We start from the raw sequence: 27,867 nt of genomic DNA, 5'->3' as shown, positions 1-27,867 counted from the left end.
GATCCTCCTAACTCAGCCTCCTGAGTAGCTGGGATTATGGACATGTACCACCACATCCAGCTCTGTGAATCTTTTTAACATCACTGAATTGCACATTTAAAAACCTAAAATGGTAGATTAGTGTTCTATCTGATTTGTGAGGGGTAAAAATTTGCTCCCAGGATGTGGGCTCTCTGTTCACCTCACAGATTGTTTCTTTTGCTGAGAAGAAACTTTTTAGTTTGATTCCATCCCATTTATTGATTCTTGGTTTTAATTCTTGTGTTATAGGAGTCTTATTAAGGAAGTTGGGGCCTAATCCCACATAATGAAGATTGGGACCTACTTTTTCTTCTATTACACACAGAGTCTCTGGTCTAATTCCTAGGTCCTTGATCCATTTTGAGTTACGTTTTGTGCATGGTGAGAGATAGGGATTTAATTTCATTTTGTTGCACATGGATTTCCAGTTTTCCCAGCATCATTTGTTGAAGATGCTATCTTTTCTCCAGTGCATGTTTTTGGCACCTTTGTCTAATATAAGATAATTGTAATTTTGTGGGTTAGTCTCTGTGTCCTCTATTCTGTACCACTGGTCTACCAGTCTGTTTTGGTGCCAATACCATGCTGTTTTTGTTACTATTGCTCTGTACTATAGTTTAAGGTCTGGTATAGCAATGTCACCTGCTTTACTCTTCCTGCTAAGGATTACTTTAGCTATCCTGGGTCTCTTATTTTTACAGATGAATTTCATGATTGCTTTTACTATTTCTATGAGGAATACCATCGGGATTTTGATCAGAATTGCATTAAATCTGTATAGTGCTTTTGGTAGTATGGTCATTTTGATAACATTAATTCTGCCTATCTAAGAGCAAGGTAGATCTTTCCATCTTCTAAGGTCTTCTTTGATTTCTAATTTTAGGGTTCTGTAGTTTTCATTGTATAGATCTTTCACCTATTTCACTAAGTTGATTCCCAAGTATCTTATTTTTTTTTTTTTTGAGATTACTGTGAATGGGATAGTTTTCCTCATCCTTCTTAGAGGCTTTGTCACTGATATACAGAAATGCCTTTGATCTATGGGTATTGATTTTATATCCTGCTACTTTGCTGAATTCATTTACTAGTTCTAGAAGTTTTCTGGTAGAGTTTTTGGGTCTTCTAGGTATAGAATCATATTGTCAGCAAATAATGCTAATTTAAGTTCTTCTTTTCCTATACATAACCCTTTGATTTTTTTCATCTAATTGCTCTGGCCAGTGTTTCAAGAACTATGTTGAATAGAAGTGGTGAAAGAGGACATCCCTGTCTTGTTCCAGTTTTCAGAGGGAATGCCTTCAATTTTTCTCCATTTAGAATGATGTTGGCCTGAGGCTTAGCATAGATAGCCTTTACGATGTTGAGATATGTTCCTGTTATTCCTAGTTTTTCTAGTGTTTTGAACATAAAGGGGTGCTGTATTTTGTCAAATGCTTTTTCTGCATCTATTGAGATGATCATATGATTCTTATCTTTAAGTCTACTGATGTGATGAATTACCTTCATTAATTTTTGTATGTTTGGATGAATCCCACTTGATCATGGTGCACAATCTTTTTGATATGTTTTTGTATTAGATTTGCCAGAATTTTATTGAGAATTTTTGTATCTATGTTCATGAGAGATATTGGTCTGAAATTTTCAAAGCTAAGCACCAAAAAACCCCAAATAACCCAATTGACAAATGGGCCAAGGACCTGAACAGACACTCTTCAGAAGAAGATATATAATCAATCAACAATAAATGAAAAAATGCTCATCATCTCTTGCAATCAGAGAAATGCATATCAAAACTACTCTAAGGGGCTGGGATTGAGGCTCAGAGGTAGAGTGCTTGCCTAGCACCTGTGAGGCCCTGGGTTCGATCCTCAGCACCTCATAAAAAATAAAATAAAATAAAGATATGTGTCCACCTATAAGTAAAAAATAAATATTAAAAAAAGTACTCTAAGATATCATCTCACTCCAGTCAGAATGGCAGCTATTATGAAAGCAAACAACAATAAGTGTTGGTGAGGATGTGGGGAAAAAGATACACTCATACATTGCTGGTGGGACTGCAAATTGGTACAGCCAATATGGAAAGCAGTTTGGAGATTCCTTGGAAATCTGGGAATGGAACCACCATTTGACCCAGCTATCCCTCTCCTCGGACTATACCCAAAGGACGTAAAAACAGCATACGACAGGTTCACAGCTACATCAATGTTTATAGCAGCACAATTCATAATAGCTAACTGTGGAGCCAACCTAGATGCCCTTCAGTGGATGAATGGATAAAAAAATGTGACATATATACACAATGGAATTTTACTCGGCATTAAGAGAGAATAAAATCATGGCATTTGCAGGTAAATGGATGGCGTTGCAGAAGATAATGCTAAGTGAAGTTAGCCAATCTCCAAAAAACAAATGTCAAATGTTTTCTCTGATATAAGGAAGCTGACTCATAGTGGAGTAGGGTGGGGGGAGCATGGGAGGATTAGATGAATTCTAGATAGGGAAGACCGGTGAGAGGGAAAGGGAAGGGGCAGGGTATTAGCAAGGGCGGTGAAATGTGATGGACATCATTATCCAAAGTACATGTATAAAGACTTGAATTGGGTGTCAACATACTTTATATATAAACAGATATGAAAAATTGTGGTTTATATGTGTAATAAGAACTGTAATGCATTCTGTTATTGTGTATTTAAAAAAATAAAATCAATAAAACTAAAAAAAAACTTAAAAATGATAAACTTTGTTATGCATATTTTACCACAATGAAAAAGAGAAGAAAGGAAGAAATTATATTCCCAGTTGTAACTGTTTCCTTGAATGTTCTGTACCCTGATTTCCTGAAAAACCTTGGAGGAAAACGTTTTTTTGCCTACTGAGAAGCATAAAAATAAACATCTGGAACAAGTATAACCAGTTCAAAACCTCTGTGCTCAGGTCTGTACATCCCATACAGAGGCACAGCAGGTACCCTGCCCCTTGTTACTAGCCTAGAGATGTCACTTGCCTGGGGGGCATGGATCAGATTCATTTCCAACAGCTGGGTCTGGAGGTGCCCCTCAGCTGGGTGATCATTCTTCAAGATGTCCAGCAAGAAGGAAGTACACTGCTGAATTAAACTGTTTTCCATGAAAATGTCCACAATCTACAAAGATCCAAGCCATGTTTTCACTCAGAGAAGGAACTGTTTAATTTTCCTATTGAAACAGTTTTTGAGATAGAATCTCATTTAAAAATTCAGTGATTAGTCCCTTCCTTTGCATTTTCTTATATTTCTGAAATTCAAATAATTCATAGCTATTATTAACCCAAGGGTAATTTTGTGAAATTATAACACCTACGTTATACTCAACAACAGGCCATTTTAATAGAGTGGATTAAAGGCAGTTGTCTTTATAATACATGGGAGCCCCCAGAATCCGAAGTGATTCAAATAATGTTAATCAAATTGTAAAGGAATTGGGGCTGGGATTTTAGTCAGTGGTAGAGCACTTGTCTAGCAAGTGAGGCACGGGATTCAATCCTTAGCACCACATAAAAATAAATAAATGAAACAAAGATATTGTGTCCATCCACAACTAAAAAATTTTAAAAAATTGTAAAGGAAGCTAATACCTGGGGTATAGCCCATTCACTATCATTATGTTATTCAGGCACAAGTGGGAAAATGCACATTTACTTAGACACTTACTACAATTAAACAAATATTAATTTAAAACAATTAATAAAACTTAGTAAGAGGTGAAATATAGGTAATAAATTTAGCAACTGTGTAACGTTTTTCATACTTAAAGTATAAGAGGAAATACATATAGTTGGATTTTTTGTTTTTTGGTACTAGGGATGAACCCAGAGGCACTTTACCACTATGTAACATCCCCTAGCCTTTTTTTTTTTTTTTTTAATTTTGAGACAGGGTCTCACTAAGTTGCTTGGCAATCTTCTTGCCTCAGCTTCCCAAGTCCTTTGGGATTACAAGCATGCACTGCCATGCCTGGAAAAAGTGATATATATATATTTTTTATAGTAGATGGACACAATATTTTAATTTTATTTTTATGTGGTGCTGAGGATTGAACCCAGGGCCCCACATGTGACAGGAAAGTTACTCTACCAACTCAGCTACAGCCCCAGCCCAAAAGTTTATATTTTTAAAAAAGTTTAAAAAATATGAAATGTAATCAAGATTTCAACTAGACACTTCTTTCCCATTGAGATCTAAGTAAATTTGGCTCAAACCCCTTATTTCATGATTTCCAAAATATCTGCAGATTCCCAGATGCACAAATCCAATTATAATTGTACATATCATTTCTAGACAGGTTGTTGGTTTTACTGTTCTGCTTTATTACACACTTCTTGAATGTATTTTACTGAAGGTGATTTGAAATGTGTTTATACCTGAATATTAAGTAAGTTATACTAAAACTCAGGGCAATTAGACACCCAGAATATGCAAGTCAGGTGACTTGTCTGCACTTTCCATTGTACAGGTTATTTGTCAGAAAGAAATAATCGGGTAGTAATGGAATGGAATAAGGGATGGAGGGCTACCATTCTTAAATAACATCCTCACATCCTATTACTAATCCCAACAAAAAGAAACAAAATCCTCTAAGTTTGACACACAGATCAATAAATATTGTCAATACTTGAATGACAAGTATTCAAATAATAAAGACAAGCTCTCCTAGTGCATTAGATTTTTTTAAAACTAAAAGAATAAGAACAAACCAAGAAAATCACTGAATTGTGATAACAGAAAGCCAAATGAAAGGGAATCTTCTTGATGGCTACAAAAAGTCCTAAAATATCTCAAACAACCCATATTCACCTGGTTAATGTTGGCCAATGGCTCCTCATCCTGCACTAGCATTTGGGAAAACTGCAGACCCTGTTCTGGACTGATCCTCATCACACTCCTCAGCAAAGAGATCCAGTCTGGGATATAACCAACCTGTAAGTGAGTGAACACCAATCAGGAAAAGTAAGTAAAAATGCTAGGCATTAAAAAAAGTTTATCCTCTAGTTTGGAATTTATGTTTATAAAAAAATGACTATCAACATTAGCATGTATATGTACCACTCCTTTGCCAAATAAAATGTCCAATTAAGTGAAAACTGATCCCATGTATATGAGATGCAATTAACTAAAAAAACAACATGGACCACAGAGAAGTAACCCAGGTTGGTGTGCAGGCACAGCACTAGCAAGTGCTGACAATTTTGACCACATGGGGATAGGATCTGAAACCCCACAAACACTGATTTGACACACAGATGGTATAGGGGGAAGAAGGATGGAGAAGTACTAAGAGAAAGATAAAAATTATAAGAAAGCTTCTGACTGTAAAATAAGACAGGAAAATAAAAAAGTGAATAATAAAATATTATTAATATTAATGAATGCCAGATGCTAACAGCAGTACTGATAACTGTTGTATACCAGAGCACTCACTCCACATAGAAGGCATTTTATAAATGACACAATTGACAACCACCCACCTGCACATGAATTATTTGTGCAGTGATGATGAAACATGTATTACCTTTTTGGAATAGAGCACAATTTTTTGGAATTGGCCTGTTTCTGCAAAACACTGGATAACTTTGCTTGGTACATTTGCCCGAAGGTACACACTCAGAGCCAGTATAGGTTCAGCAGTTTTGACCAAATCTCCCAGTTCCTCTGAACACTCTAGCTGTACATGCCAAAAGACAAGACAACATTAGGATTGGAGAAGCAGGGCAGCTGCAACCCATTTTTCAAACTATTTTGGGTTTGTGATTTCACCTTATCTTCTTTCAGCCACTTCTCTAAGAGTTGCTTGCGCCCCTGCTGAAGAACTAGCCGGCAAAGCTCTAAAGATTCAAGTTTATTGAGCTGACCCTGGTCAAGCAGGATTCCAAAGTACTGGAGCAAAGGAGAGGCTTGGCCAGGCTGGGCAGGTATACTTTGGAACTTCTGGACTGTATCACAGGTACGTAGAATTCCCTGATAACAAATGAAAATATAGCTTATTTGTAATCACAGGGCAACCCTTCACTCAATTTGCTCATATAAAACAAATTTTTGCCAATGGAATTCTACAGTGACTTGACATGGACAAAAATTCCTCTACTAAAGTTACTGCTTCTACCTCCATCAATAACTAAGTAGAGTGGGTCTAAGTCCTAGGGCAACGTCACATTTTGGATCTTACTTGTACCCTATCAGGCTACAGTGAGAATTAGGCCTCTAACTTGGTCTTGAAGTTCTACACTCACTCAAATTTAAAAAACTTTCAGTCCCATTAGAAATGGTTTGTTTAAGAGCTAGAATTGTGGCTCAGTGGTAGAGCACTTGCCTAGCACATGTGAGGCCTGGGTTTGATCCTCAGCACTACATAAAAATAAATAAATAAAATAAAGGTATTAAAAAATAAAATGGTTCCTTCAAATCCACTTGGAAGACAGGAAGAAATCTTTAGAGGAGAAGTAACTTGAAAACCTTTATTTACTCAGAAGTAAATCCAGTCCCAGGAAAATGTATCCTAAGGAAATAAACCAAACTATTATTCTCTAGAAGAGTGAAGAAAGTCCAGAATAGGACTGTCACTAAATAAAATAGGTATAGTTACCCTATTTTTTATAATTTTATATTTAATGATTAGGTAGTGTCAGTGAAAAATTCAAGTCACCAAAAAACAAAACTGTACCTGAGCTAAGATTCTGGGTAAGAAATATTTATGAACACAGCAATAACAGAAAAACAATAAAGAATAAAATGGTGGAGCAAAATTTTGTGTGTTTCCATTACTGCTATGCCATTAGTAAAACATTTAAAATAATCAAAAAGCACACTAACATAACACTAATATATTCCAATAGTGTAGTGAAATGCTTTCATGTTTTATTTTACCCTCAAGGTTGGGTCCTAAAACTTCAGAATGGCATACAGTGTTCAAGTTTCATTACCTTTGGTGCAGATGCTGCTACTTTGGCGGCTTCAGCATAGTTCCCCTGTGCAAAGAAGGTACTGAATTTTCTCACATATAACTCCTCTGCCCCTGGCAGGTTACTACGAACAGCCAAACGCAGACCCAGGTCTGGATTCTGAAGCACATTGGTTGCATAACTCACAATGTTTTCTTCCTCAACACAAACTGACAGCACCTGTAAGAACCCACCAAGTGAGACCAGTTCCCCTGGGGGAATGCCCCAGATACACAGTCTGTCACATTCCCTCATGACACTGCAATGTTTGCCAAATTCCCAGACTCATGTTGAGCATGCTTGTGATCTTGGTCCTAACATAAAAAGATGCAAAGGAGCCAGGTTCTTAATGGTAACAAAGTAGAATCACCCAGCAAAGTGATAGCATGGGATTCTATGCAGCTGTTCAAAATACTATGAAAATGTAAAGTCATACAGGCACTGATCATAATGATGTGTTCAGATCTATGCCAAAATGACTTGCTTGATTTTCACTGATGAGTACTCCTTACAATTTTTCTTTTAAGGTAATTTTTTAAAAATTGATTTTCTTCTCTTTTTAACTTTGGTTCAGAAAGGTTAACTTCAACAGCATAGTATCTGCTTTTTCAACCTTCTCCAACTAACAGGTGCTTGATATAAAGATGTACACGGTGCATATTAGAACTGCTGCTCCACTGGCAGATGCTTCACTCAGAATCAATGTTGTGTTAGGAATGGTGCTGGTTGAAGAGAGGAAATGATGATGTGAAGGAGAAGACAGACATGGGTATAAGTTTAATAACAGGAGTTAACTACACCTGATCACAAAGCTCTAGTCCTTACTGAAGGGAAAAGGTGGGAAATTAAACCTCAGAGTTACATACCTGTCCTTTTTTGTTGACACCAATAATCCCAGAGGTTAGTTCATGTGGAACAGTTACAAAGATTGTGTCAGCGCTAATACGGTTCATGTAGATACACACAGCAGACTCTAAATCATACATATGTAGGTAGCCGTACTTTGTGATCAAATATATAACTCCATGTTTAGCTCCAATCTGTAAGAAGGCAGAGTATGATGGGTTGGAAAAAGACAAAGCTGGGCTGGGGATGTGGCTCAAGCGGTAGCGCGCTCGCCTGGCATGCGTGCGGCCCGGGTTCGATACTCAGCACCACATACCAAAAAAGATGTTGTGTCCGCCAAGAACTAAAAATAAATAAATTAAAAAAAAAAAAAAAAGAAAAAGACAAAGCCACATAAGAAAAAAAGAGCTCATGAATGATAAATGGGATCCCAGAGATTCCATGGCTGAGATCATCAATGGGAGTAATGAAACCCTGAGAAATGGATTTCAAGTTCTTCTCCATGAGACCTAGGTTTATTTTGCCCAATCACTCTCAAACAAAGGTCAAAGAAAATCAGCCTATTCCATATATCTTTCAGGTAGAGACATTCTTTCCCCAGTTTCTTTCCAAACCCCATTAAGCTTCAAGTTCATAAAAGAAGGGGAAAGTTCTGGATAAAGACCCCTAATACTGACTTCACTTTCCAATCTACCTTCCATTTCCACTTACTAACCTTTGCCAAATGCCATCAATAACACACAGGAAAACCTGAAGCTTATTTAAAAATTTAAAGTTATTTAAAAGTATGATACTAGCATAGGAAGTCAGAGAAAAAGGTAACTTGATTGAGAACCTTGAAATAGAATCTATTATGTGTGAGAATGGTAAGTAGCCTAGTAGTGGACTCCAAATACTTTAATCAACACATGATATTGATATAACCAGTTAGCTATTTGGGGATGGAGGAGAGAGTAAAGAACTTGGATCATTACCTTACTCTTTAGGTCAAAGTAAATCTCAGATGAGCCAAAGACTTTAAATTAAAAATAATACAATTAAGGGCTGGGGCTGGGGCTCAGTGGTAGAGCACTCGCCTAGCATGCATGAGGAACTGGGTTCGATCCTCAGTACCACATAAAAATAAAATATAAAGATGTTATGCCCCCTATAACTAAAAAAAATAAATATTTTAAATAAAAATAATACAATTAAAAGAGTAATAGAAAAAATATGTGTGGCTACTGTGATCATCTTAGGGTACAGAATTATTTTCAAAATATGATAGTAAAGCCACACAAAAATGCAAAATGTATACAAGATGGAATATGTGACCACCTTTTGTTATGACTCAGAAAAATACTTGAAACCCACCAGACACTTTAATAAAAGACTGACAAAAAAATGCAAAGATCATGAAAATTCAATTAATAAGACGCATATGAGAAACCCATTCTGCCTGGACAGAAACCAAGGGAAGAATAAGAAAATCACTGGACACTGTCCAGCTGTAAAGGGCAGCACTGGCAGAAGAAATAATCAGCATGGTCATGAGAGCTGCTGACATGTATATGCCTCTGACACATACTTTTATGTCTAAGAATCTATCCTCAGACTTTCTGACTAATGAATAAAGATGTATGAACTGCAAAGTTCCTTGAAGTGATTACAGTAAATCTAAATACACATCAGTGGGACAATTTGAGAGAGGCACAGCACATGCATAGAACAGGTTACCCAAACAATAAAATAAATGTGATTTTACTGACATAGAGCTATCTTTAATATAGTGAGAGAGAGAGTCATAAAGCAGCAAGGCTAGTACAAAACCATTTTTGTAGGAGTCTATTTGAATATATCTGCATGAATGTATGCATATAAAGTTACCTTAAATGGTGGTTACAATTATCAGTCATGGTAGGATTTTAGTTGATATTTAATCCTGCTGTTACATTTGATATTGATGGAAATTGATATAAAACATATCTTTCTATAAGACAGGAAAAAAGCTGATTTCACTTTGGGGGAACAATTACATTCTTCTATCAGGAAACTATTACTAGAAATCTGTCTTATAGAAATGATTATAAATATGAGCAGATATCTGAGAACAGAATAAAAGGAAATAGCTAAGACATGTCCATCTTACATATATACTGAGATCCCAGTTTTATTCAGAAAAGGTTTATATCTAAGTTATTTACATAATAAGTAATATGATCTTTGGTGTATTTTACATCACATTGGTTTATCTACAGAGGACTGTTTTCTTCTTTATACAGTCTTGTACCACAGTAACTACCTAATTTTTTACAATAAAAGGAGAAAGGCCTAAAAGTTTGGTACAAAAGCTAGAAAAGTCTCATGCTGTCCTGACCTGCTCTGATGAAGGACTTCTATGAGCAGGACTGTTCCTAAAATCATGCACAAAATTTCAGGTTTCTAAATGGGTTTGAATGAATCAGAGATCTGGGGTGAGAAGGATAATGAAACAAACTGCAGATGACAGTTTCCTATAACTTTAGAAAGTGCCAAAATTGACAATTTAGAATGTGAGATATTTAAAGAGCAGCAATCCATACCTGCATAGCCACTGGAAAATCAGTCTGTGCCTCTGGAGGGAAAAACACATCCACAGCTTTTTTTACAAAAGGCTGGTTTCCTGCTGCAGGCTGTCCAACTTCAATTATGTGCAACTAGAAGAAAGATGTTAGTAAATACAAGTAAATGCTCTTGGTGGCAGACGGATACTAAACAAGGCACAGTGGTGAGCAGAGGTACAAGCTCTGTATGACTAAAGCTAAAACATACATTCGAACAACAGAAGACAATTTCTTTATTGAGGTACTTGTGATTACCAACCTGATTCTCACCAACAGAAAGAACTACTGCCAGAAAACCTGAGAATATTTAGTTCCTGGTTAGTTGAATCACTTCTTTCTTCCCTGGGCTTTGGGGCTGACATGAAGCAAACATTCCAACTAGTATCTGCTTCCTATTTCAGTTCTCTCCAATCATTCAGATATAGCCCAAGCTAATGTGAACCGGTTAGTCAATGATATCTCATCTCTGAATGTCAAACTCATGAGACAATCCAACCCACTGTGGTACAGGCCTGAGTTTTTTCAAGGTTATTCAGGGAGATGTAAGAATTATTGTAGAACTTAGAGGAATGTCTGTGGATGAGGAAGTTCCTTCCTCCTTGTATTAGAAAGGTTCTAAATTCTGACTTACATAGGTGCCTTCACCATAAATTTTGTTTGAAGAAGAGGTGCTGGGCTGGGGATGTGGCTCAGCGGTGGAGCCCTCACCTAGCGTGTGCGAGGCCCTAGGTTCGATCCTCAGCAGCACATAAAAAATAAATAAATAAATAAAACAAAGGTATTGTTTTACAACTAAAAAATAAATATTAAAAAAAGAAAAAGTGCCAAAGCTAAAACAATCCAGAAAAAAAAAATCACGAGTAGAGTGGATTGGAGACATGACACAACAAGGGTTAGAGGGTGGGTTTCACAGAGGGGGATAGTCTCAATTTGGCCAGCAGAAGGAAAGGAAAGAAGGAAAGGTGGGAAATCCCAAAAAGGCTTGAGTGGAGAGGGGATACACTGAAAGATGGGCTGGCTAATATGTGGGCATGCAAAGGCTAATATAGGTCAGATGAACTTCTTGCACACAGGAAATTTAAGATAAAAGGTAGTTTAGAAAAACTCTGTGGCAAGACCTATTAGTGAAAAGGGTGGAGCAGGTCTGAGGACCTAATAAATGGTCATTTCCTGAGCCAAATGTAAGGTGATAAGAGCATAGTCACTAAAAGCTTAGACAGATATAAGACTTGCTAAAGGTCAGGTGGTAACAAAATTAGAGAGCTATGGTTTCTTGCTTGGGAGTTAAGAAGGACAATGACATTACCAACAGAAGTGGAGGTATGAGAACAAAAGTCAAAGTTTTGGGAAAGCAGAGGGAGAAGGGTGTGATTTTGAACAAGTGACATTTGCCTCTGGGAAGGTTAGCAGTAACTAATATCCAGTAACTGATATCCAGGCAAACTCCAATCCACATGTGGAGACTACTGAGTTACTCTTGTAAAGACAGTTGAACGTAGAAAGAATTCAGGGCAAGGAACCCAGGTTGAGAAGGATACTACACCCTCCCTGTAGCAGGGGAGAGAAACAGCCACAATTTTCTACAATTCTTGGGAGATTTACTGTGTGTGATGGGGGATGCGGGAGCTGAGTGTGACTCAGGTCACTGTGGAAGGGCCTGCCCCAGCAGGTTACTACTATCCCCTCTCCAACCTTGCTTGCTCCCCCAGGAGAGTGCCCATCTGAAATCTGAGTACAGGAGATTGCTGAGCACACCAGGCTTCTAAGTGAACTCATTCTGGAAAGCTCTCATCTCTAGGGAGCTCAGTGGCGCAGATTCTGCTACTAAAATGGAGGCCTGTCCCTCCCCAGTTCCATCTGTGAAAAGATGGTAAGCCTAATTCTGAGGTGATATGGTAGCAAGCTCTTGTACTATATAGCTAAAGCTGGTGTATTTAATTAGCTCTTTTAGCAATGAGGCTGACATTTTACCTGATTCCTACTTTTCTACTAGTTCTCAATTGAGGAAGCATGAAGTATGCTATGCCACAATAACCAAAATATCTAAAGAAGTGTGTTTCAGATGAACAAGTTTAGGAAGCCATATAATGATTTATAACTCATCTTTGGAGAATCCTTTCAGAGCTAATGAACAATCCAAAACAATGATTTCAGGAAGTATTTTTTGACAAGAGTCTTCCAGGAATAAGAACTTTATTTAGAAGCAGTGCCCCACTGTCTCATGAAACCCCAGCAGAATCCCAGGTCTCTCTAATGTCATAAGGTATAGGACACCTCCACACCACTTCCCATGACAGCCTTTCCAAACAGAGTCTGGATATACCCTTTGCTATATAAAAGTCAACTGGTGGGCTGGGGTTGTGGCTCAGCGGTAGAGCATTCGCCTAGCATGTGCAAGGTCCTGGGTTCGATCCTCAGAACCACATAAAAATAAACAAACAAACAAATAAATAAAAGTATTGCAACTAAAAAAAAAAAAGTCAGCTGGCTCCTGGATACAATCTTGCCTCTCTACAGCTTCCTTGGGACCTCATCCCCATCCCTACCACAACCACCAGGATGGAATCACACCTTAGGTGTGAGAAAGGTATACCTTATGGCAAAGACGGCACTGCAGTGGTTTCACAGCTATCTCTTCCACGAGACTGATGCATGAGAGCAGAAACTGTGCCTCACATCCCTTTAAGGCCCATCTCAGTACAATCTAAGAGGAATTCTAAGGGAAAGGGGCTAAGCTAACTTGAGGTTACTAATTTTATGCCAAGGTTGCTGCCACACTACTGAAATAAATGTTGCATGAGTGGCTCTAAACCCTGCTATGAGTCCTCATTTATACAGGGACCTGCAGGCCATGTCCCACTTTCAATTGTACTCATACAGACTCATGACCCTGATTTCTGACACTTTTCTAGGAGGAAGACAAAGTAGAGTGGATCTTACCTTGCCTCCTGTGGAACTGCGTACAGCAAAGCAGAAGAGAGTGACAGGCTTGGTATTCCCTTCTATCTTGAACTCTGCAAAGGCAGCAGCATGGCCTTCTATGGGTTGTGAAACCTTCCTCTCCACAGAATAGAGCTGCATTGCTCCAACCACACGGTTTTGCTAAGTAAAGATATTTTGTGATGAAAGGAAGAGAAAACAGATAAACAAGCAATTGTGAAAACAAATGTTCCTAAAATGAAAGTCTCATACGTTGACTTATTTCCTATAATAAATTATAAATCTACTAGCTATTTAAAATGCATGATACGCCAAGCAAAATCAGTCCCCAAAAGTCAAAGTTGAATGTTTTCTCTGATAAGTGGAAGCTAATCCAAAATAAAGGTAGGGGGAAGAAAGAAGGAGAAGGAGAAGGAGAAGAAGAAGAAAGATCAGTGTAGTAGACAAAGGGAAATAAAGGAAGAGAGGAGGGATGGGATAGACAGTGGAATGAATCTGACCTAAATTTCCTATGTACATATATGAATATACCGTAATGGATCTCACCATTGTGTACATCAACAACACATTAATTAAAAAAAAAAAAAACTATAGGTAAGTAGCAGAAAGATCAGTAGAACCGAGGGAAGGACAAAGGGGGAAGGCGAAAGAGGAATTACTGAATTAGAATATTATATCCTGTGCTTTTATAATTATGTTGAAATTAATCCTATTATGTATAACTAAAAAGAACCAATAAAAATAAACACATGATATAACTGAATTTGATGTGGAAAAATGGCTATAAACAATAGTGGCGGGGGGGGAAGACTAAAAAAGAGCAAGGCAGATGATCCTAATTTGTTAAATATAATGTGCATTTTTGGTATTTTGTGTGTGTGTGTGTGTGTTTGTGTGTATCTTTTCACAGAAAGTATGTCTTAAAAGCAAAGGCTCCAAAATGTTAATAGTTGTTAAATTGGGGTAATAAGATTATGGACTAATTTTAAAAATGTTTATTTGAAATGTATAAATAACAAAAATTATGTTTAATAAAAATCAGTAAAGCTAATAATCTTTTATAAAATTTAGAACTTATATTTTTCTAGCAAAGAATTTCAGTACATTTATATTTAATGACAAATGCTCAAATTTAGAGTAAATGGTAATGGTACACAAAAGCATCAAAGTTTAAGCTCCTATAATTCAACATTCAAACCTTTGTTTCTGCCAACGAGGCCACCAGGTAGTAGTCTGTAGGAAAAATTCAGATGCTTAGTCTATACCCCACCTATTCATATTTCCTTAAAATGGGAAAACAAGTCCTCAACTTTTCTCTTTTTAAAAATCTTTTCTGCTGGGCATAGTGGTCATGCCTGTAATCCCAGCAAATTGGAAGACTGAGGCAGGAGGATCGCAAGTTCAAAGCCAGTCTCAGCAACTTAGCAAGACCCTATCTCAAAAAGGGCTGGGGATGTGGCTCAGTGGTAAAGCACCTCTGCATTTAATCCCTAGTACCAAAAAGAATCCCAACACATATATTATATTTATATATATGTTTAATATACATTTAACATATAATATATTAAAGTTATTATACAAAGGAAAGAACTCAGTCAAAAAAGATCACATGCTGCCTGACTTTGCACATGAAATATCCAGAATAGGGCAAACTATAGAATCAGAAAGCATACTAGTGGTTACTTGGAGTAGAAGCAATCAGCAGCTAAATAGTGTGTACGCTACCAAAAGAATGAACAAGGAATTTTTAAATGAGATTCAAAAGGACAGGACAAAACTCATGCTCCGCAGGAGACTATGGGAAGATTTTCAGCAATATAGTAAGTTCCAATGCTAAACTGAAGCCAAGAGAAGAGGCAGGACAGAGAGAACCCAAGAGGCTATATGTATGGCTTTCGCACCAATGACCTGCTTCTAATCCTTAGGTTTCTATCAGTTGTCCCCACCTCATTGGGCAGCTGAGAGTAGACTGGCAAATTTGGGTAAAGGCATGTTGAGGACTATGGTAGGTAAGGACTCAAACAACAAATGTAATCCACTTAAAATTCAGTGGCATTTAATACATTCACAATGTCACACCACTAACACTTCTACATAGTTTCAAAACATTTTCATTACCCAAATGAAATCTCTGTACCTATTAAACAATTAGCTCCCAATCCTCCCTACTCATAGCTCCTGACAACCACCGATATGCTTTATGTCTTTATAGAATTATCTTTTCTAAATATTTCATGTGAATGGAATCATAAAATTTATAATCTTTTGCTTCATTTCTTTCACTTAGTGAGGTTTTTGAGTTTTCTCCATGTTGCAGCATGTATTTTTCACTTCTTTTTTTAGGGCTGGAAAATATTCCACTGTATCCACTTATGTATAAATCATGATTTTTTTAAATTTATTAATCCATTAGTGAACATTTGGGTGTCTCTACCATTTGGCTACCATGAGTATTACTGTTTTGAATATATTTTTCCATTTTTAAAATATTTTTTATTTGTTCTAATTAGTTATACATAGCAGCAGAATACATTTTGACACATCATACATAAATGGAGTATAACTTCTCATTCATCTGGTTGTATACAATGTAGGTAATGTAATCATATATGCACATAGGGTAATTATGTTCAATTCATTCTATTATCATTCCTATGCCCATGCCCCTTCCCCTATCTTCACTCCCCTCTGTTTAGTCCAAAATATCTCTATTCTCCCCTTCTTTACTGTGAACTAGCATCTGCATTTCAGAGAAAACATTGGGCCTTTGATTCTTTGAGATTGGCTTATTTAGCTTAGCATAATAGTCTCCAGTTCCATCCATTTACCAGCAAATGCCATAATTTCATTCTTCTTTAAAGCTGAGTAATATTCCATTGTGTATATATACCATAGTTTCTTTATCCATTCTGCCGCAGTCCGGCTGCAGCAAAATAACCGGGGTGGGGGGGGTGGGGGGGGTGGGGGGGTGATGAACAACTTGTGTACATTGATACAGCACGAGTGGGAGCCGTTTATTGTAGGACAGGAGGGGTATATATACATTACACACAGCTTATCTTAATTAACATAAACTAGATACAGCAGTCAACCAATAAGGAATCTCCACACTTAATGGCTCGCTGGCGTTACTTCACAAACCACTCCCTCTGGCAAAATGCCAGGCGCCATCTTGACTTGTTTACAGACCCTAACACCATTCATCTGTTGAAGGGCACCTAGGTTGGTTCCGTAGCATAGCTATTTGTGAATTGAGCTCTATAACACTGATGTGACTGTGTCATTGTAGTATGCTGATTTTAAGTCCTTTGGGGATAATCCAGGAGTGGGATGACTGGGTCAAATGATAGTTCCATTACAAGTTTTCTGAGGAATCTCCATACTGCTTTCCATAGCTGTTATTCCAATTTTCAGTCCCACCAGCAATGAATGTATGAGTGTACCTTTTCCCCCACATCCTCACCAACATTTATTGTTGCTTGTATTCTTTTTTTTTTTTTTTTTTAGAGAGAGAGAGAGAGAATTTCAATATTTATTTTTCAGTTTTTGGCTGACACAACATCTTTGTTCGTATGTGGTGCTGAGGATCGAACCCGGGCAGCACGCATGCCAGACGAGCGTGCTACCGCTTGAGCCACATCCCCAGCCCAATTGCTTGTATTCTTGATGATTGCCATTCTGACTGGAATGAGATGGAATCTTAGTGTCATTTTGATTTGCATTTTTCTAATTGCTAGAGATGTTGAACATTTTCTTTATATATTTGTTAATCCCTTGTATATCTTCTTTTGAGAAGAGTCTGTTCAGTTCCTTAGCCCATTTATTGATTGGGTTTTTTTTTTTTTTTTTTTGGTGTTAAGTTTTTTTGAGTTCTTTACATATCCTGGAGATTAATGCTCTATCTGATGTGCATGTAGTAATGATCTTCTCCCACTCTGCAGGCTCTCTCTTCACATTATTGATTCTTTCTTTTGCTAAGAAGCTTTTTAGCTTAAATCCATCCCATTTATGGATTCTAGATTTTATTTCTTGCACTTTTGGAGTCTTGTTAAGGAAGTCAGTTTCTAAGCCAACACAGTGGAGATTTGAGCTTACTTTTTCTTCTGTTAGGTGCAGGATCTCTGTACTAGTGCCTAACTTTGATCCACTTTGATTTTTGTGCAAGGTGAGAGAGAGGGGTTTAATTTTGCTACATATGAATTTCCAGTTTTCCCGGCACCATTTGTTGAAGAGGCTATCTTTTCTCCAATGTATGTTTTTGGTGACTTTGTCTAATATGAGGTAACTCTATTTATGTGTCTTCTATTTTGTACCTGGTCTACGTGTCTGTTTTGGTGCCAATACTATGTCGTTCTTTTACTATGGCTCTGTGATATAGTTTTGTGTTTTTTAAAAATAATTTTTAGTTGTAAATAGACACAATGCCTTTACTTTATTTATTTTTATGTGGTGTAGAGGATCGAACCCAGTGCCTCACATGTGCTAGGCAAGTGCTCTGCCACTGAGACACAACTCCAGCCCTGTAGTATAGTTTAAGATCTGGAATTGTGATGCTTCCTGCTTCATTTTTCTTGCTAAGGATTGCTTGGATGATAATGGGTCTCTTATTTTTCCAAGTCAATTCATAATTGCTTTTTTATAATTCTATGAAAAATGTCAATGGAATTTTATTAGAAACTGTATTAAATTTGTATAACACTTTTGGTAGTATAGCCATTTTTTACAATGTTAATTCTGCCTATCCAAGAACATGGGAGATCTTTCCATCTTCTAAAGTCTTCTTTAGAATTTCTTTCTTTACTGTTCTATAGTTTCCATTGTAGAGGTCTTTCAATTCTTTTGTTAGATTGATTCCCAAATATTTTTTAAGGTTATTGTGAATGGAACAGTTTTCCTAATTTCTCTTTCAGTGGATTCTTCACTGATGTACAGGAACACATTTGATTTATGGGTGTTGATTTTCTATCCTGCCGCTTTGCTGAATTCATTATTAGTTCTAGAATGTTTTTGGTGGATTTTTTGGATCCTCTAAATATAGAATCATGTCATTGGAAAATATGATAGTTTGAGTTCTTTTTTTTTCCTATTTCTATCCCTTCAATTTCTTTCATCTAATTGCTTTGGCTAGAGTTTCAAGGATGATGTTAAATAAATAAAGGAGGGCATCCTTGTCTTGTTCCAGTTCTTAAAGGGATTGCTTTCAATTTTTCTCCATTTAGAATGATTCTAGCCTTGGGTTTAAGATAGATAGCTTTTACAATGTTGAGATATGTTCCTACTATATCTAGTTTTTCTAGTGTTTTGAACATAAAGGGGTGCTGTATTTTGTCAAATTCTTTCTCTGAATCTACTGAGATGATCATATTATTGTTGGTTTAAGTCTGTTAATGAGATGAATTACATTTATTAATTTCTGTGTGTTGTACCAATCTTGCATACTGGGATGAACCCCACTTGATCATGGTGCACTATCTTTTTAATATATTTTTGCATGCAATTTGCCAGAACTTTATTGAGAATTTTTGCATCTATGTTCATCAGGGATACTGGTCTGAAGTTATAGCTGAACTATGGAACCAACCTAGGTGCTCTTTTAAAGATGAATGAATAAAAAAACAATATATATGATATATGTCATATACATATACGATGGAATACTACTCAGCCTTAAAGAAGAATGAAATTATGGCATTTGCTGGTAAATGGATGGAGCTGGAAATATCATGCTAAGTAAAATAAGTCAAGTCCCCAAAAACCAAAGGCTAAATGTTCAGATATGCAGATGCTAACACACAATAAATGGGGCAGAGGAAGAGCAGAAGTTCACTGGATTAGGGGAATGAAGGGTTGGGAGGGGGAATGGGAATAAGAAAGATATTAGAATAAATTGGACATAATTTTCCTATGTTCTTATATGAATACATGACCAGTGTAACTCCACATCATGTACAACCACAGAATGGGAAATTGTACTCCATGTATGTATAATATGTCAAAAATACGCTCTTAGTATCATGTATACCTAAAAAGAACAAATTTAAAAAAGGTCTTTATAATGCAACTTCAATATCTGGGCTTCCTCAGAACAGTTTCTATTGATATTCCTCCCTTCCCCTACAATTTAAGGTAATTAAAAGTTCTTTAAATTTTTTAGAAGTCTATGGAAAACTTGCAGAGTTCTGAGAACATTCACTTTGACAATATTTGCTCATGTAATCATTGTTTTTACGGAGAAGCAGATTTTTAGAGATCCTTACTTCACCAATTCTACTGATGTCCTTTGTATAATCTTTTGTGTAAATACATATTTTCACTTCCCTTTGGTATAACATTAGAAGTAAAAATTCTAGGTCACTTAAAAACTTTATTTAACGTTCTGATGAGTTGCCAAACTGTAGCTATGTCATTTTTACATTCTCAACCGTTCCAATTTTTCCACATGCTTGGCAATACTTATTATTTTATATCTTCTGTATTATAGCCATTCTAAGGGATAGCTGACGGTGGTTTTGATTAGTGATTTTGATTAGATTTCCACAATGTCTATAAAGCTGTACCTCTTTTCATGTGCTTTCTGGTCATCTGTGTATCTTCTTCAAGAAATATCTGTTCAGATCATTTGACCATTTTAAAACTGGATTACCTGTCTTTATTCTTTTTTATATATCTTTATTTTATTTATTTATTTTTAAGTGGTGCTGAGAACTGAACCCAGTGCCTCACATGCGCTAGGCAAGCACTCTACCACTGAGTTACAACCTCAGCCCCTGACTTTATTCTTGAATTTTAAGAGTTCTTTACATATGTCGAATGAATACTTTTTAAATACATCATCCTGAGATATCTTCTGCAAAAGGTGAGTTGTCTTTTTCACTACCTTGATGGTATTGTCTACATTTAGCACATAAGATTTTACATTCTGATGCAGTCCAACTTTCCAGTTTTTCTTTTGTAACTTGTGCTTTTCGTGTTGTATATAAGAAGGCTCTAATTAGTTCAAGGTCACTGAGATTCATTCTGATGGTCTCTTGTAATATTTTTATAGTTTTGTCTCTTATATTTACTCCCCCCAAGCTCTTACATTTAGTTCCAATCTGTTTTGAGTTAATTTTTGAGTGTGAATAAGAGATTGGGGTCTAAATTCATACTTCTGCATAAAAATCCAGTGTTCCAAACCATTTGTTAAAGAGTATTTCTTCCTTCATTGAATTTTCTGGACATCATTGTCAAAAATAAACCAACCAGCCAGGCACGGTGGCATTGCTGGTAGTCCCTGGTACTTGGGAGGCTGATTCAGGAATTTGCTTGAGACCAGCCTGGACAACATAGTGAGACCCTATCTCAAAAATAAATAGCTTGGGCATAATGGTGAATGCCTGAAATTCCAGTAACTTGAAAGGATAAGGCAGAAAGATAATGAATTTAAGGCCAGTCTGGACAACTTAGTGACCTAGACCCTATCTCAAAATAAAATTTTAGAAAGGGCTGGGGATGTGGCTCAGAGGTTGGACACTCCTGGGTTCAGCTCTCCATACCAAAGTAAATAAATAACCATTAGGGTAAGGTTATAAAATTTCTAGACTCTCAACCCTATTGACCTGAACTGTATGTCAACTAACTGGCAGCACACCCTCTTCATTTCTGAAGGTTTATAGCAAGTTTTAAAATTGAAGACAGGTATTACAACTTTGTTGTTTTTGTTTTTCTCCAAAATATTTTTTGGATATTTGGGGTTCTTTGTAATTTCATGTGATTTTTAGGATTAGCTTATCAATTTATACAAATATATCATGAATATTCTGATAGATACTATGTTGAATTTGTAGATCAATAAGGAAGTTCAGCTGTCTTAAAAGTATTGCTTTTTAATCCATGAACATAGCATGTTTTTACATGTATTTAGATCTTACTTAATTATTTTCAAAAATGTTTATAGTTTTCAGAGTTTTGCACCTTTTTTATTAAATTTACTCTTAAGAGTTTTATTCTTTATTTTTGGTGCAACAGTGAATAATAATTTATTTATTTATTATTTTTTTTTCTTGTTTGAAATGGTGTCTTGCTCTGTTGCTCAGGCTGGTCTTGAATAAATGATCCTCTCCTTTCAGCTTCCTAAGTAGTTAAGATCACAGGCATAGAACACCATACCCAGGCTTGGTTTCATTTTCAGACTGTTCATTATATTTGTGTAGAAATAGAATTTATTTTTGTATATTAACCTTGAATTATGAAATCATGCTGAACTTGTTTATCAGTTCTAATAGTTTTTATTAGATTCCTAAAGGCTTTCAATATAAAAGATCATGTCATCTACAAATAATTTTAATTCTTCCTCTCAAATCTATATGCCTTTTCTTTATCTTGCATAACCTCCCTGGCTATATCCTCTAGTCCAAAGTTGAACAAAAGTGGCAAGAACAGATATCCTTCTTGTTTCTGATCTTAGGGGGAAAGCTTTTAGTCTTTCACTATTAAGATGTTTCACTATTGAGGTGTTTTTTTTGTAGATGCCTTTTTAAAAAAAATATTTATTTTTTTAGTTGTAGATGGACACAGTACCTTTATTTATTTATTCATTTTTATGTGGTACTGAGGATCGAACCCAGGCCCCTGCATATGCTGGCGAGAGTGCTCTACAGCTGAGCCACAACCCCTGCTCCTGTACATGCCTTTTATCAGGCAGAAGTTCCCTTCTATTCCTAGTTTATGGAGCATTTTTAATCTGAAAGTGTGAAATTCTGTCAAAGCTTTTTCCATGTCTTCTAACTACTGGGATTTGTCCTTTATTCTATGAATATTATATTGATTTTTTGATATTAAACTAACCTTGTATTCCTAGGATAAATCTAATTTGATCATGGTGTATAATCCTTTTTATGTCACTAGAGTCAGCTTACTAGTATACTATTGAGGTTTTTATATCTATGTTCATAAGGGCTAGTAGTCTGTGGTTTTCTTGTGATTATCTTTGTCTGATTGCTGGCTTCATAAAATGAGTTGGGACATGTTCCCTTTGGAAAAGTTTATGAAGGGTTAATATTATTTTTTGAATAGTTGATGAATTGCATCAATGGTGCCATATAGACAAGGCTTTGCTTTGTGGATAGCTTTAATTTTTTTTAAAAAATTACTAATTCAGTGTCTTAAACTGTAGGTTTAATTCAGGTTTTCTATCTCTACTTGAGTTGTCTTCAATAATCATATTTTTCTTGGAACTTTCATATAAATTTGTTGGTATACAATGTTTGTAGCATCCCATAGTAATCCTTTTTGCTTTCTTTTTTAAAAATTCATATGGTTTACCTCACTTGTTTTGGTTAAAAAAGAAAGTTTTACTGGATGCAAGTATGCCCATTCATTTATATACTGACTATGCTTGCCTGTATCAAAACTTCAGAGTTGAGTAGTTGTGATAGGGACTATACAGTCCACAAAGCCAAACATTAATTATCTGGCTCTTTATAGTATAAATTTGCTGACCTCTAGCTTAGGAGAATAAAAATCAAAGTTAAGGGGATGAGGTTAGAGTTGCCTAGTATGTGTGAGGCACTGGGTTCAATCTTCAACACCACATAAAATAATAAATAAATAAGTTTTAAAAAATCAAAGTTAAGTCCTCTAGTAGAGCAAAAGGTTGTGAGGAAAGTCTAAATGTTGAGTGAATTTTCAAGTGACTTGCTTAAGGGTATACCTATAATACCAAAGTTAGAAATACCATATAGTTTTATAAGTGTCAGTTCAAAGTTCCATTCCTGCCTTACCCCTCAGACATCACCCTTTATGGGGAAACAAACACCATATTCTGTACAAAGATCCAGGTTCATAGAATAGAGTTCCAAAGTAAAATGTATTCTGAGCAAGTAGGAAAAGAGTAATAAGGCCAAACTGAATAACAGTTTTCTTTCAGTTGAGAGAGGAAAGCAACATAAAAGCCTAAACCCACATAGCTTTTTCAATTGTCATTTTTTTTTTTTTTGCAATGCTAGGGATTGAATCCAGGACTGAATGTATGCTAGGCAAGTGCTATACCACTGACTACATCCTTAGCCCTCACAATGACTTATGACTAGCAAGACAGGCTATTAGTGAGGGCTCTCCCAGTTCTTTCCTGGCTTCACAAAGGTAGAATGAATCAATTCATCCCTCTTGTGCCCATATCACCTTGAAAATTTACCCTATTAGCATCTTTCATACACATTTTTACCCATATTGGTACTCCCTCACCATTTACCTTAGCAACCTTAGGCTCTGTGTAAAATATGCTCCAATGCAATGCAACCCTCCTCAGCTCTTGCACAAAAAAATATTCCCCATCATCTTTACTATCAGCAACAACTAAACTGTTGTCATCCACCATAATGGCTAGAAATGTCCAAATTATTTCCATAGGAAGCCAAATGTAGAGTTCCCACTTTTAAACAAACAGCTCCACAAATAGCACCTAACAGGGGTTAGTAACTTCATCAAGGATATCATTATAGCTGATAGATTACATAACACAGAAAATATTCTGAGTATAAAATTATTCCTTTCATGGAAAAACCTTGGCAATCATATCCAAACAAGCTCTGTGATGGATAATATCATAATAATGTTATTTCATGTGTAAGTGCAATGGGAACATCCATTATTCCAGATTTGGTGTGGGGTTTCCTACAAAAGTATTGTCATTCCAATTTTACCATTAGACCTGACAATAAGAAATAAATGAGGCTAAATTGAAGCTTTGGGCGAAGTCACTGAAAGGTCCAGAAACTCAAAGCAAATCCTTTAACTTATATCAAAGAACTTACAGATCAAGTGGGAAGATAAATTTGTCAGTACATTGAAGAATTTGCCAAGTTAGAGAAGAAATACTACAACTTTCCCTCTTTTGTTCCCTCTCAAAGACTAATGCCAGGCCATCATTCAATTCTCCTACCTCTGAAAAATATCAAATCTGTCACAAAGTCCTAGTTATTTCACCTCCAAAGTCTCCCCCTCTGTTGGAAATCTCTAATACCACTCCCTCCATCTAACCTATACATCTTCATTTCTCTGTGGGGTTGATGAGTGGAAGAAACTTGCCCCAATGTGGAGAGCAATACTTCCTCCCTCTGTTCTTCACCTTTCTCATTCATGTCTCTACTCTAGGAAAAAAATACAAGGTTTATATCTGCCCACCAACTAGTCTCTCAACCTTCAGTCTTCATGGTTTTCCATTCTCAGCATCACTCACTTGTATCTCACAACACTGTTAAAAAGAAAAATTAATTATATTACTTTTCCTTAAATCTGCTACAGAATTCCTGTAAGGCAAGAGCACACACCTCAGTTGGGCCCCCACCTAATTCTCCAGTATTGACCTTCTAGCTGCCTCTATGCATCATATAGATACCAACCACAGTGGATTACTCCAATAAAGAACCATTCTCTTCCATTTCCATATGTATGCACATATTGTTTCTCTTGAAAGTTCACTTTATTTTATTTATTCTTTAGTTGTAATTGGACAAAAAACCTTTATTTTATTTATTTTTATGTGGTGCTGAGGATCAAACCCAGGGCCTCACACGTGCTAGGGGAGTGCTCTACCGCTGAGCCACAACCCTAGCCCTTGAAAGTACACTTTTATAGCTAGCAAAATGCAGATTAAATGCCCCAACTGTTGTGGCCCTCCCTGACTTAAGATACTCTCATGGGGGCTGGGGTTGTGGCTCAGTGGCAGAGCATGTGTGGGGCCTGGGTTCAATCCTCAGCATCACATATAGATAAATAAATAAAGGCGTTGTGACCATCTACAACTAAAAAATATTTTTTTAAAAAAGATACTCTCATGGTTCCCACAGTTCTCTCTTCCAACATTTGACAATTCTCTTATGAACTAGAATTCTGCATACATACCTTACATTTATAGACCAGTCAATATTCAGGATTTGGTGTGGGGTTTCCACATGACAATACTTTTGTAGGAAACCCCACACCAAATCTATTAAAGATCTATGTCCCAATCAGTGGTAGCACCCTTGCTAGCATTTGCAATGCCCTGGGTTCAATTCCCAGCAACACACACACACACACACACACACACAAACATCTACATTCCCAATACCATATATACTGCAGGCCTCAATTATCTGATGACTTTATTAACTACCAGGAGTGAAAAAGTGGAGGATAGTAATATACCATTTTCATTATAAAAAAACATGAGTGATATTTCATTAAGTCCTTAAAATAGAACTTAAAGAATGTTTTTTATAAATATATATGCTCTCTTATTTGCTCTATAAAACTCAAAAATTCACTTCTCAAAACAATGCTATACAAACAACAATAAGTGTTGGTGAAGATGTTGGGGAAAAGGCATACTCATACATTGCTGGTGGGACTGCAAATTAGAAAAGCCAATATGGAAAGCAGTATGGAGATTCCTTGGAAAACTGGGAATGAAACCCACTATTTGACCCAACTATCCCACTCCTTGATCTATACTCAAAGGACTTAAAAACAGCATACTACAGGGACACAGAGACATCAGTGTTTATAGCAGCACAAATCACAATAGCTAAATTATGGAACCAACCTAGAAGCCCTTCAATAGATGAATGGATAAAGAAACTGTGGTACATATACACAATGGAATTTTACTCAGCATTAAAAGAGAATAAAATCATGGTACTTGCAGGTAAATGGATAGAGTTGGAGAATATCACACTAAGTAAGTAAGTCAATCCCCCAAAACCAAAGGCTGAATGCTTTCTCTAACATGCGGATGCTGATCCAAAATGGGGGTGGGGGAGGATGGGAGGAATGGAGGAACTTTAGATAGGGGAAAGGGAAGGGGATGGGAGGAATAGAGAAACTTTAGATATGGCAAAGGGGAGGGGGGAAGGGAGTGGGCATGAGGTAGGAAAGATGGTGGAATGAGATGGACATCATTACCCTAAGTACATGTATGAAAACACGAATGGTGTGACTATACTTTGTGTACAATCCAAGACATGAAAAATTGTGCTCCATATGTGTACTTTGAATTGAAATGCATTTTGCTGTCATGTATAACAAATTAGAATAAATAAATACATTTTTAAAAATTATGCTAGAAATAGTTTACAGAATAAACATCAGTAACATGATGGAATACAGTAGATAATGGGCCAGATTCCAGTTAGAATTATTTGATTGAAAGTTCGGATTTCTTTGTAATCTATTTCTTTCAGTCTCAGGCCTACTTCTTCTGCCTTATACTTATACCAACCTCAAACAACTTAACCATTCCCCTCTAATGTTAGACCTGTAAGTTCAGCCCCTGAAGCTTACCTGAGCTGAGATGCCAATAAGGAGCAGCCACTTCTGGTATTCATCAGTTCGGTAGTGGATCATCTGGCACCCAGCCAGACTAGCATGCCTATCAAACATCTTCATGGGCTGGGAGTCACCTTCCATGTTCCAGTGGTAGACCATGGTCTCAGTCACCAAGGCAATAGTGTTCACAGAGATCCATTTCCAAAATAACACCTCTTCTGCCATAGTATGAGACTTCATTTTACTCTTCAGCCCAATATTAAAGATTTGAAGAGTCTTCCCAGCTAGTATTTGATATTATAGAGATTAGAGAAAAATAAATTAAAAATAGAAAAGGAAAATTCTTATCCACTTAATTCTGAATCCTTTTAATATTACTCTAAATTGTAATATTTAAGTTAATCTGATTAACAAGAAAAAAGGCTGCCTGAGTAGTAATTGACCATATTTTGATGTCTAAATATTAAAAAGAACTTTCTATACATTAGATTCTTTATTTATTTTTTATTTTTTAGTTGTAGTTGGACCCAATACCTTTATTTTATTTATTTATTTTTATGTGGTACTGAGGATCAAACTCAGGGCCTTGCATGTGCTAGGTGAGTGCTCTGCCACTGAGCCACAACCCCAGCCCTACATTAGATTCTTCTTCAGAAGAATAACAACAAAAAATTAGTTCTATTGAAACAAGAAGCAGTTTTAGATTGGTTTCTTCTAGTTTTAAAACGTGTCTGGGGATGAGGGTGTAGCTCAGTGATACATGTACTTAGCATGTGAGAGGCCCTAGGTTCAATCCCCAACACCAAAATCCCTCCAAAACCAAAACCAACTTTTCTATATTAAGTTAACAAGAACATAAGACATCCTTTATTTTCTTTTTTTTCTTTTACTTATTTATTACTTAAATAGTGCTATTGTTGTCAAATAAAAATTTCTACAATGTTGGAAATATTCTAAATTTGCACTATTCACAGTGGACACTAGATATTTGTGGCTATTATTAGTCATTTGAAATGTATCTAATGAAATGTATCTAATGAAACACATTTCGGGGACAGAGATTTTACTTTTATTTAATTAAACAGTCATGTGGGCAGATAGGACAGCACAACTTTTTTTAAAATTTATTTCTTACATATGTGACAATAGTGGAATGCATTACATTCATAATTATCCATTCACAGCACAATTTTTCATAACTCTGTATATAAAGTAT

At 36.3% G+C, this 27,867-nt stretch overlaps 1 protein-coding gene across 8 annotated transcripts in view; it reads right to left on the bottom strand.

Moving 5' to 3' along the window:
• Positions 1–27,867, bottom strand: part of LOC124077015 (protein HIRA) — a 206,389-nt gene that overhangs the window by 50,993 nt on the left and 127,529 nt on the right. For all 8 annotated transcript variants that reach the window (XM_058571732.1, XM_058571731.1, XM_058571730.1 and 5 more), the window contains 9 exons: positions 26,667–26,935; positions 13,365–13,526; positions 10,404–10,517; positions 7,863–8,036; positions 6,979–7,176; positions 5,816–6,016; positions 5,571–5,723; positions 4,856–4,978; positions 3,029–3,166 (listed from right to left, as the gene is read on the bottom strand). In XM_058571732.1, coding sequence (XP_058427715.1) covers positions 3,029–3,166; positions 4,856–4,978; positions 5,571–5,723; positions 5,816–6,016; positions 6,979–7,176; positions 7,863–8,036; positions 10,404–10,517; positions 13,365–13,526; positions 26,667–26,935 — 1,532 coding nt within the window. The remainder of the gene's footprint in view (positions 1–3,028; positions 3,167–4,855; positions 4,979–5,570; positions 5,724–5,815; positions 6,017–6,978; positions 7,177–7,862; positions 8,037–10,403; positions 10,518–13,364; positions 13,527–26,666; positions 26,936–27,867) is intronic.

The sequence above is a fragment of the Marmota monax genome, unplaced genomic scaffold (assembly GCF_021218885.2).
Source record: "Marmota monax isolate L192 unplaced genomic scaffold, Marmota_monax_Labrador192_F-V1.1 WCK01_AAM20220418_F8-fsc00157, whole genome shotgun sequence".
Lineage (NCBI taxonomy): Eukaryota > Metazoa > Chordata > Mammalia > Rodentia > Sciuridae > Marmota > Marmota monax.
The sequence above is the reverse complement of the archived record's forward strand: the minus strand, read 5'-3'. Positions and strand labels throughout refer to the sequence as shown.